Source organism: Gymnodraco acuticeps, unplaced genomic scaffold (assembly GCF_902827175.1).
Source record: "Gymnodraco acuticeps unplaced genomic scaffold, fGymAcu1.1, whole genome shotgun sequence".
NCBI lineage: Eukaryota > Metazoa > Chordata > Actinopteri > Perciformes > Bathydraconidae > Gymnodraco > Gymnodraco acuticeps.
In genome coordinates this window covers 39423-51175 of record NW_022991383.1, presented here as the reverse complement: position 1 = coordinate 51175, position 11753 = coordinate 39423, and the positions used below count along the sequence as shown (strand labels likewise).

Below are 11753 nucleotides of genomic sequence, written 5' to 3'. Positions count from 1 at the left end.
CTTCACCTCCATATCCTGACCTGAGAGCACGAGTTCAGCAGCTGACCTTGTTCAGTCCAATGTTTACTTTTACATTTTGAAGAAACACAATGTGGTAAGTACATCTGTTAGTTTTAAAATACTGTATTGGTGTCATGTAGTATCTTAGCATCAAGTAAAACCCTGTAAACATTTGGGAGAAAAAAATCAAGATGTAAGCTTTTTGTCACACTGTTAGGCACCATCGTGCACTGGAGGACCAGATGAGGTCAGAGGTCCGCTTGTCTCTGCCTGTCCTCTCCTCCAACAGAAATCTGGTTAGCCACAGACCTCAGCTTCAGAGAAACAGACTGCTGAAGCTCGGCGAGGAAACCATCTGTTCCCTGGGAGACGATATCTCACGGGTAATGAACATTTCCTGATCCTCCTGCCATATTTGAATGTTAATTATCTCATGTATCAGCAGAAAAAGTCATTGAATCCTTAACAAAGTGAGAAGTAGTATACCTTTCAATGAGTAAGATAAGAAATATGGCATGTTTGTGATATATCAGTGTATTAAAATGTGTAATCATATAACTTTGTTCTCGGATTAGATTCAAATTATGAACGTAGACATATCATTGGAATTGCTTTGAATGCTGCGAGCCTCACAATACTTCAGAAATGGTTGGATGAAGATCCGCCTGACATTGGATTATGATTTGAAAACCTGATGTCCATTTGAGCGGGTATCACACGTGCTAAGAGGAACCCTGGAGGAGTTTGTTAGGAACTATTCCCTAATTGCACCCTCTTATTTTTTGTAGATCCCATCTGCCACTCGTAGCACAATGAGGCATCTCAGCTCTCGACACACAGAGGTCAGCCAGTGGAGGTCCCAGATATCTGAAAGCATCGCGAGAGTGGATCGAGAAATCACTGCTGTGGAGCAGGTACACACACTAATGACTTTTTATATATATTGCAAAACAAGGAAAGTGAGTTTAAGAGTAATCCCTCTATCTCAATCATTGACTACAGTTTCCGCTTTGAGTTAAAGGTCACCTATCATGCAAAATTCACTTTTTGATGTCTGTTATACATAAACATGTGTCCCCTCTGTGTAAAGAGATTCTGAAAGTTTCAGAAAAAAAGATTCTCTCACTTTTTGTCCTGACTCATTTATATAAAAACCTGTCTGAAAATGAGCTGATCAGATTTTGGCCACTTTGTGATGTCATAACGATTTATTGGCTTGTGTAACCATTAGCCAATAACCAACCAAGGTATCCCCCCCACCACCTTATCACCTGAATCTCCTCCTAGAGCACCATTGTGTTCTTTTTAACCAAATATCTCAGAGGGGCGTGGCTCCTTATTTTCATCTGAAGTAAAAGACACAGAATCAGCACTTTTGAAACAGGGCTGAAACAGAGGGGATTATGGGATGCTACAATGCATGATCTGTTTGGTATTTGGAGGCAAACACTTCAGAGACATGTTTTATATAAATCTGAGACCTATAATATATTGATGAAAAACAGTATAATAGGAGAGCTTTAAATGATCATTACTTTCATGTGTCCAGATGAAAGACTTGGCTGAGGGCGTTCTCCAGGAGAAGCAGGTGTACAGTCAGCTCATGAGGGACTGCGTGTCCATCAGCAACAGTCTGGGCTCAGTGGGCCAGAGACAGGACCGCGTCCTCTCCGAGCTGAAGAACGAGGAGCAGCTGACCGGTGAGTTTAGAGAAACGCTCCAGAGACAGATCTGCTTCCTCCTGGAGAAGCGGGGCTCTCTGAAGGGGATCCGCGCTCAGCTGCTGGCAGATTTTCGGGACAAGGGTGAAGCCATCAAGCTCACCACCAAATGCATTGTCCCTGACGTCAACGCCCTGAGATCAAGTTTCCCTGCCACCCATTACAAACCAAACTACGTGAGCTATGACAATTGGCTGTCCCACTGCAGGGAGCTGAGGCAGGCGGCTGATAACCTGATCAACGACTCGTCTTCCTTCAGGGGAAACCTGCGCTTCACACTGGCCAATGTAAGAAAAAAACTGACCTCAAGACTTTAGACAGACCTGAATACAGCAGTTTAGGGCTTAATATGAACTCTCTCTTAAAGATTTGTTCAAAGTTGCTTTCAATACACCATGAGCTTTTTTTTATAAAATCTTCAATGTTTACGTTCAAGTTTTGTTTTTTTTTGCCCTCAAGGAAGTCAATTCAATGTTTTGCTCTTCATCTTGCATTTTTATGTCTTAAAACATTGTTTATATTTGAATCTTGAAGCTCAAAAATACCCAAGAGCGCCAGCGCCGCTGCACAGTTGATACTCAGAGAAAGAAGATCAACGACCTGACCAGGGCCCAGGATACTCTGATCTGGGAGAGGCAGCAGGTCAGTCTACTTACTTTATTTTCCATCCACAGAATAAATGTACTTGGCTTTTTGTAATGCTCACTCACTCTTGTGTGGCTTTCTGTTATCTCCAGATAAGAGATGAGATTTCTGATCTGACTACGGACTGTCACAAAGTAGCCTGTCAGATCCAGAATTGTGACTCAAAGCTGCACCGGGCCACACACTGCCTGGACATCCTGCACCAGAGACCCAGACGTGAGCTCTGCCTGGACCAGGTAAGTGTTACAGATTGCATTCAGAAGCAAAGAAAGCCTTAAATATCTTATATATACTTTGGCTTTAACCCTTTCTCTCTGTTCCAGCCCCTATTCAGCCTCACACTGGAGAAACGTGACCTTGAAAGTTTGGCAGCTGGACTTTGTCCAATCATGAGGCGCTCTCAGTAAGTCCTTCCATTCACTAAAGTCACAATTTCACTTCTAATATTATACCCAGCTTTCTCTGTTGCCTGTCCTATATTTAAATATTTCTTCATACTTCTTTCTAATATCCTGAATGCACTAATATTCATTTATTTTTTAGGAGGGACCTGGAGGTTGCACACAGCCATCTGATGATTCTGGAGTACAAACTGGCCAAAAATGTTAGCCACATGGAGGTGGAGCAGAGATGCCAGAAACTGCACCAGAGTTTCCTCCCTGCGCTCGACACCTCTGTGATCCTGACCAACAAGCCCAGGTTCAGCCCGGACAGCTCCAGCCTGCTCTCCTACCTCCAGTAGAGCCTGCATCTGCACCTCTGTGGTCTTTTTACCATGTGGTGTTACAAAAATAAATAAAAACATAAGCGGTATTACTTTGACTTGTTTAGAATCAATATGTGCGTCACCTTGAGGCCCCAATGATTTCAGGTGATATTGTGCTTTTGGTGCATTTTCCAAAACAAGAAGACAGTGGATTTAGTGCAGAAACCAAATTATGTAAAGCTTTTTTTAGGAGAAGGATGCAAGAAAGGGCATCATGGTTATTTACATAGGACTTTTTTAATCAAATAACATAAAACCAGGGCAGTTCCAGTAGCTTTTGACTCAATGTATTAATATTTTTAAACCTTTTAGTAAATGGCTCAAATAAAGAAATGATTCAGTATCTCACCAGCCCACTTCATGCTCAGATGGAAATTAAAAAAGGACAAATTAAAATGATAACCAACAAAATGTAGATGTTCAGGGTTTTTTAAAAATGTGACTTTATTTGCTTTTAAATTACAGAAATGTCACATACAATAGAGACAAATCATAAACAAATGTGGATCGCTCTATCTCCACAAAACCTTTTTATTTACAAAAATGACATAACCAGTGGTTAGTTCTCTTATCTTGCTGTTGACATGTTCACATGTACTAACTCTAATGTAACTGTTCTATATTCTATTTGCAATTGTAAGACCTCTCTCATTGTACCTGACTCTCTTCATAAGGGCCCTCTTATGCTGCCAACAAGACTCAGCAGATTTCTGTGTTCACACATTATGCTGTCATATAATCAAAGTACAGTAGCCTACTAGACACAACCTGCTGCATATCATAGACCAGAATTAAACATTTTGGCGGAGTTTGGACAAAGATGACAGGTGTTGCCTTTGACTCAGTTTGATTAAAATGTAATATTTCTAAAATCCTGGATACAGCCCTGGTGGCTGACATTGACCTGTGAGGAGTCTTGAAGCCACCACAGTAATACATTTGATAAATAGGATCAGCAGTATCAGATGTGTGAAGGCGGTGTTTAGTGGTGACACCCTGACACCCACAGCTTCTCCTGGGTGTCACCTCTTTAACCGGGTCAGATTTAATTTTATTGTAGCAACGGGCCTTAGCAACGAGCCGGCTTCCATGGAGACAGTGTGTATGAAGGAATGCGAGGCTACACGGGTCAATACACAGAGAGAAAAGACACCGAAGTGTCATTAAAATAGTTATTACTTTTATGGACTTATTTGTATCTCTGTTTTGAGGTGATTATGGGATGTTGCAGCTCCACAAAAACGGCAGTGCGACCGTTGAGACCGGAAGTAGCGAACGGAGACAAGGTAGGCTGCGTCCCACTAACCGACGCTTTCCATGCATTTTTAGTTGGTCAACGTTAGTTAAAACTGCGGAGAGGAGTTTAAAAAAGTGTAAAGTCTTAAACTGTATCCGAAAAAGTCAGCTAAAGTTCATATGTTTTATCAGACATTGTTAAGAGGTGTTAGAGGACAAAGGAAATCTCGGAAATCTGTGTGGCGTTTAATTTAGTGACCAAATATTGTCAATTGGTAATCATGGTAGGCTACTGACCGGATTGGTTAATCTCTACTACCAGTGGTGTAAACAAGTAACTAAGTAGATTTACTCAAACTGTAGCCTACTATAATTTTGAGGTTTTACCTATACTTCAGAGGTAAATCGTTTACTTTTACTCCAAAACATTAATTTAATACGTTTTGTTTATTTGCAGATCTGGATTAATGATACAAAATATATCATAGTCAATCCTTAAATAAGACTTTAGTGAGACCTGGAGTAAAATCACCTTTACCAGCTCTGATAAACACCTTAATGCATCAATAATTATAACCAAACATATTAGTCATTATTCTGAAATGGGCCAATCTGCATAACTTGGTGCTTAAATATATTTCACCTGAGGCTCCTGTCCAAAATTAAACCGGTGTTATCCTTTTTAGACTTTGAGCGTGTAATTCATGCCTTAGTTTCTATGCACTTTATGCCGGCCTAAACAAGACCTCGCTGGCACGCCTGCAGCTGGTACAAAACACTGCGGCTCGGCTGCTTACAGGAACACGCGAGCATGAGCACATCACACCAATTCTGGCTTCCCTCCACTGGCTTCCTGTCCATTTTAGAGTTCATTTTAAGATTGTATTGCTTAATGGGCTGGCCCCTCAGTACATCTCCGACCTCCTAAAGGTGTACACCCCCCTCAAGGGCTTTGAGGTCGGCTGATCAGCTGCTGCTAGTAGTCCCTGACCTAAAACAAAGACAAAGACCAGTGGAGACCAAGCCTTCTCAGCAGTAGCCCCCATGGCTCTGGAACGACCTGCCCCCCCATGTCAAATTGTCCCCCACCCTCCAAACTTTTAAGTCCCGATTTGTATGATTTTATTGTCTGTCCATAGCCTTTGTGTACCTTGTATTAATTTTTATGTGTGCCTTTTATCTTTTCTTATGTATGCCTTTTATCTATTCTTATGTGTGCCTTGTAATATTTTATTATAATGTTATGTTTGCTGTGAAGCACTTTGGTAAACCCTCTGTATTTAATATGTGCTATAGAAATAAAGTGGATTGGATTAGATGCCATTACTTATCTATAGGTAGAGATAACATTTTTATTGCAGGACTTCAAATTGTAACAGATCTTTTTCCCCATCTGGTACTTCTACTACTGTGGAAAGAATACTCTTACTCTACTTAAACTAGCAATACCACGGTGTAAAAATGCTATGTTACAATTTAAAAAGTCCTCTATTTAAAAGATGTCAATGTGTTGGCTTGTAAAGTACGAAAGTCTCTGCTCAATTTGACTCACTCGCCAGCCTAAAAATTACAATGTATTGAGTTCCTGGTAACATTTTAACAATTATGTTCCCTTAAAAAGCAAAATACTTAAAGATTAAAAACGTAGCTTGTTATTCAGCCAATTTAAATGTTCATAAATGTCATTATATATTATATTGGTTATTTACTACATATAGCGTTGTTAAAGTCACAGAATACACTGTTACTGTGAACTCATTTTAACTCTAATGCTCCTGAGCTACTGTGTTCATGACAATGTGTCAACACACACACATACGCCACCATGACAACATCATGTCTGTGGGGGGGAGGGGTATAAAAAATGTATTCATGGGTTGATACTGCGTGTCTGTGCTGTCAGGATGTGACCAGAAGTAAAGTGGATGTTCGTGGGGACTCGGCCGTGTCGAAGGGCACGACGGACAGCGGGGTGGTGATGGAGAACAACAGAGACATCCCTCTGTTACCTGGAGCCGTGCCCAGAAAACTCCCTCCTCTAACATCTCAGTGTGTCAGAGAAAGCGTTGTGGACGTAATAACACAACATGGTGCGTCAGCTGAATAAAACACACTGGGTCACGTCAAAAAGAGAATTCAGGGCATACAACATTACAGTTTTGTGTTTTGTCGTCTCCCAGTCTTACTGCAGCAGGAGCGCACAATGTCCAGTGAGATCCTGAAGGAGCTGCTGCACCAAGGCATCATACCGGAGGGAGGCCAGAGCGGAGAGAGGGGCAGCCGGGCGGGGGAGGCCTACAGCATCATGGTGGGTTCCTGCTAACACTGCTCAAACAGGCTATTACACATCACTGAGAGGCAGTGGTACATGTACTAAAACCACACTGTGCTCTTATAAGTATTAGTCCTGCTTTTAAAGCATTACTTAATTAAAAGTACATTAATAATTTGGGCACAATGTTCTCAAAGTACACTGAACGAAAATATAAATGCAACACTTTTGTTTTTGCTCCCATTTTTCATGAGATGAACTCAAAGATCTAAAACATTTTCTATATACACAAAATAACCATTTCTCTCAAATATTGTTCACAAATCTGAAAAAATCTGTGATAGTGAGCACTTCTCCTTTGCCGAGATAATCCATCCCACCTCACAGGTGTGGCATATCAAGATTCTGATTAGACAGCATGATTATTGCACAGGTGTGCCTTAGGCTGGCCACAATAAAAGGCCACTCTGAAAATGTTCAGTTTTATCACACAGCACAATGCCACAGATGTCGCAAGTTTTGAGGGAGCGGGCAATTGGCATGCTGACAGCAGGAATGTCCACCAGAGCTGTTGCCCGTGAATTGAATGTTCATTTCTCTACCATAAGCCGTCTCCAAAGGCGTTTCAGAGAATTTGGCAGTACATCCAACCAGCCTCACAACCGCAGACCACGTGTAACCACACCAGCCCAGGACCTCCACATCCAGCATGTTCACCTCCAAGATCGTCTGAGACCAGCCACTCGGACAACTGCTGCAACAATCGGTTTGCATAACCAAAGAATTTCTGCACAAACTGTCAGAAACCGTCTCAGGGAAGCTCATCTGCATGCTCGTCGTCCTCATCGGGGTCTCGACCTGACTCCGGTTCGTCGTCGTAACCGACTTGAGTGGGCAAATGCTCACATTCGATGGCGTCTGGCACGTTGGAGAGGTGTTCTCTTCACGGAGGAATCCCGGTTTTCACTGTTCAGGGCAGATGGCAGACAGCGTGTGTGGCGTCGTGTGGGTGAGCGGTTTTCTGATGTCAATGTTGGGAATCGAGTGGCCCATGGTGGTGGTGGGGTTATGGTATGGGCAGGCGTATGTTATGGACGACGAACACAGGTGCATTTTATTGATGGCATTGTGAATGCACAGAGATACCGTGACGAGATCCTGAGGCCCATTGTTGTGCCATTCATCCACGACCATCACCTCATGTTGCAGCATGATAATGCACGGCCCCATGTTGCAAGGATCTGTACACATTACATTACATTACATTGCATTTAGCTGACGCTTTTATCCAAAGCGACTTACAATAAGTGCGTTCGACCAACAAAATACAAACTTGAAGAAAACAGAATCATATAAGTACATCAGGTTTCATAGAGCAAAAACATTTCAAGTGTTACTCAACTGGCTTTAGGTAAGCCAGTCCTTTATTAGTATATAAGTGCTCTGTTAATAGTTCTATCGCTCGAAGTGGAGTCGAAAGAGATGAGTTTTCAGTCTGCGCCGGAAGGTGTGTACTGTAAGCTATCTGCTGTCCTGATGTCAATGGGGAGCTCATTCCACCATTTTGGAGCCAGGATAGCAAACCCACAGCGTGTTCCAGTTCCTGCCAATATCCAGCAACTTCGCACATTGAAGAGGAGTGGACCAACATTCCACAGGCCACAATCAACAACCTGATCAACTCAATGCGAAGGAGATGTGTTGCACTGCGTGAGGCAAATGGTGGTCACACCAGATACTGACTGGTTTTCGGACCCCCCCAGACCCCCCCAATAAGGCAATACTGCACGTTTCAGAGTGGCCTTTTATTGTGGCCAGCCTAAGGCACACCTGTGCAATAATCATGCTGTCTAATCAGCATCTTGATATGCCACACCTGTGAGGTGGGATGGATTATCTCGGCAAAGGAGAAGTGCTCACTATCACAGATTTGTTCAGATTTGTGAACAATATTTGAGAGAAATGGTTATTTTGTGTATATAGAAAATGTTTTAGATCTTTGAGTTCATCTCATGAAAAATGGGAGCAAAAACAAAAGTGTTGCATTTATATTTTTGTTCAGTGTATTTATTCAGCAGTAACATGTTCCTTGTCAGTGTTTTACTAATATAAATAGAAAAGCCCATAATATATAGTGTATATGGTAGCTCTCTTTCAATACATGCATTTTGACTTGTCAAAGCAGCAAAGGCCTTGCTGTTACTAATATAACAATAATCCTAGGGAGGTGCACAAGGTCAGTCAGTTTTCGTGGATATTCATTCAGTTTCTTTATTGTGATTGTCTGCTCTCTGTGTCCATCTCCTGGGTGTGCTTGTGTATACCAGCTTGAGCTTGAGGACAGGGAAGGGGTCATGCGGAGGCCACCTGCCAGACTGGAGTCTCTGAGGGCCAATAAGGCGCAACACCTCCCCAGCATAGAAGAGATTGAGGAGAAAATAAGACTTGCTGAGGAAAGACGCAAGGTAGTGTGGTGTGTGTGTGTGTGTGTGTGTGTGTGTGTGTGTGTGTGTGTGTGTGTGTGTGTGTGTGTGTGTGTGTGTGTGTGTGTGTGTGTGTGTGTGTGTGGTGTGTGTGGTGTGTGTGTGTGTGTGGTGTGTGTGTGTGTGTGTGTGTGTGTGTGTGTGTGTGTGTGTGTGTGTGTGTGTACCTGACCACCTCATCTTTAGCTCTCTCTGATAAATGGAGAGCTTATCCTACTGTTTTGTCTCCCACACACTAATCTACTTCCTCTTTCTCTCAGTTAAGAGAAGACGAGCTCAAGACTCGTTTGAGGTCCAAGTCGGCCCGTGTCCGGGGTCCTGCTCACACCTTCATCACAGAGGATGAAGAGGACGCAGCACTCACCCCTGTGGAGCCGCTACACCCATCTCTCACCCCTGAACTTCTCACTCCACAGCCTCACAGCCAGATCACACGAGAGGCGGCCGAGGGTGGAGAGTGGGCGAGAGAGGATGCAGGTGACGGCAGAGAAGAAATAAGTAGAGCAGACAAGAAAGAGGGGAAGAGAGAGAAGGGGGGAGAGAGGGGAAATAACCGAGGGGTCAGTGGTGATGGGGAGGAGGAGGAGTGTACCCAGGTGGAGGAGCTGAAGAAGGATCAGCTCCTCCTCACAGCCCCGGGGGAGCTGGAGAGCGATTCTAGCTTTCAACAAGTAGATGACAAAGACGAGATATTTTAATTTATCACAAAAAATGAGCACTGAGAGAGATAAAAGACAGAGGAGAGGAAGCCAAACATAATTCCTTTTGCATAGCCGAAAGGTTGTAATGAAAAAAATATATAGGGTATATATTGTATTAGAAGAAGTTCATATGTGATTAAGCTGGATAGGCTCTATTGACGAGCTAATGTAAAAGCAGAAATTACGTTGGACCAAAACATGCACAAAGAATTATAAGGGTTTATAATTTACCTCAGTGAAGGCTTTAGTAAATATGACCAAAACGTCTTGCCAACATACAGCATTTATTCAAAGGATATTTTAGTTTTACATTTCGTTGTAAAGTATCATATTGTTAAGTCTAATTTTTCATGTGAAGGGTGTACTTGTTCTGTTGGACACAGGAGGGCGCTGTTTCAGTTGAAGTTGTCTCACAGCTGCCTGGAGTCAGTTTGCAGCTTATCAATAACATAGGTTTGACCACATGTGAAGTCAAATAGGTAAAGGGAATGTTTTATTAATTAATAAATATGTCTATATAATAGAAATGTTCCTACTATGTGTTGTTTATGAATATTTAAATCCCTAAAACTTTATGATTATTCTTTTCTGAGAGGATGAGGGGTGTGCATAGTTTAATCAAAACATTAAAATAATATGAAATATAATACAAAATAATTTGAGTAAAATGTGGTATACAAGTACAAGTATTCTCCTGTACGACCTTTGTCCGAGCTGTAGAAACCCTATTCAGCTGTTTAAGTGACCTTTGACCTTATGCTTTACTCTGCCTCACAGGTGGTAGCTGCAGCCAAATGGATAACAAGCATTAAGTTACAATTTCAGCAGCCTTTCTCTTGATAATTTAAAAACAGATAGTTATCTAAGTATTTAGGTCAGGGTATACTTCAAAATCAGCCCACTTCCTGATGAGTTTATGGCCAATACACATGTAGAACAATCGTACATATGGGGTCTGTAATCTAGGTGGCGCTGTTGAGCTATTTTGACACGCCCACGCGCAAGACCAGTAGTTCACGTACATTTTACAGTTTGAATTTTGTACCAATAAATACTGCATTTGTGAATATATTTAGGCCTTCGAAACTGAAAGTGGTTTCTGAATGATAATATTATTATAGAAAAAAACAATTCCATGCCATTTCAATAGGGTCCGGTCCTTCAATCAGACTTTCTTGTTGCTCGGGCTGTTATTGTGAAGGTATAGGAGGATTCCGACTAGTCAGCATGCTGCACATGAACAGAAAACAACAATTGGACGCAACCTGACCGGATCCCCATTGTTAAGCCTGGGAAACTCGACACTGGTCTCCCGGTCCCCCTTTTATCACGACTCCACTCGGACTTTAAAGCGCGTGTGCCTGCATGAATAAAATAGTGGATGAACAGAGACACCGCAGAAAGAACATCTATCAGGTTGCGTTCCTTTGTGAAGTGGACTACCTGTCCTGTGATGTCCACTTTGTGACAGTCAAACTTTTTTTCTTTAAAGGTGGGGTAGGCTATAGGTAATTCACTTCAGAAACACTTTTTGTTATATTCCATGGAATGCATGCTCTTAACATCCCGATAGCAATGAATACATTAAATGCTTTGACAATAAATACATACAAACAAACATTTCATCTGTGGAAGCCGCAGCGCTCTAAAAAGCACGACCAATCATTTTAGCCGGCCCGGCTAAAGTAACTGGATGGCCTACCTGCCTGTCAGCCTTCCATCTGTGCACACACTTATCTCGTGCCCTCATTGGCCATGTAAACGTTCGTGTTTGTTGGAGGAGGGGCTCTGTAAACTGGTTTCTCCTAAATTACCTACCCCACCTTTAAGAACAAATATATAATTGAAGTGTGTATTATAATCACACGTATGGCCTTATTAAAGCATGTATTTACAAACTAACACACATACCCATCAGTCTCTGACATT

General features: G+C 42.1%; 2 protein-coding genes across 2 annotated transcripts; both read left to right on the top strand.

Annotated features, from left to right (window-relative positions):
- Positions 1 to 89: 89 nt before the first annotated feature.
- Positions 90 to 3108, top strand: LOC117563122. The gene is made up of 8 exons (XM_034241292.1): positions 90 to 94; positions 218 to 383; positions 789 to 914; positions 1550 to 2008; positions 2256 to 2363; positions 2459 to 2602; positions 2690 to 2769; positions 2910 to 3108. Exons 1-8 carry the CDS (start codon positions 90 to 92, stop codon positions 3106 to 3108), a joined length of 1287 nt encoding a protein of 428 aa, XP_034097183.1.
- A 1136-nt stretch (positions 3109 to 4244) lies between these two features.
- stmnd1 (stathmin domain containing 1) lies at positions 4245 to 10422 on the top strand. The gene is made up of 5 exons (XM_034241290.1): positions 4245 to 4418; positions 6272 to 6458; positions 6549 to 6676; positions 8968 to 9105; positions 9384 to 10422. Exons 1-5 carry the CDS (start codon positions 4350 to 4352, stop codon positions 9819 to 9821), a joined length of 960 nt encoding a protein of 319 aa, XP_034097181.1. The 5' UTR covers positions 4245 to 4349; the 3' UTR covers positions 9822 to 10422.
- The last annotated feature ends 1331 nt before the right edge of the window (positions 10423 to 11753 follow it).

Excerpts from the sequence above, each read along its gene's own strand:
- stmnd1 (XM_034241290.1), top strand. The coding sequence starts at position 4,350 with ATGGGATGTTGCAGCTCCACAAAAACGGCAGTGCGACCGTTGAGACCG. Across the intron at positions 6,459-6,548 it reads GGACGTAATAACACAACATG|TCTTACTGCAGCAGGAGCGC; the intron begins GTGCGTCAGCTG and ends GTCGTCTCCCAG. Across the intron at positions 9,106-9,383 it reads TTGCTGAGGAAAGACGCAAG|TTAAGAGAAGACGAGCTCAA; the intron begins GTAGTGTGGTGT and ends TCTTTCTCTCAG.
- LOC117563122 (XM_034241292.1), top strand. Across the intron at positions 384-788 it reads TGGGAGACGATATCTCACGG|ATCCCATCTGCCACTCGTAG; the intron begins GTAATGAACATT and ends TATTTTTTGTAG. Across the intron at positions 915-1,549 it reads AAATCACTGCTGTGGAGCAG|ATGAAAGACTTGGCTGAGGG; the intron begins GTACACACACTA and ends TCATGTGTCCAG.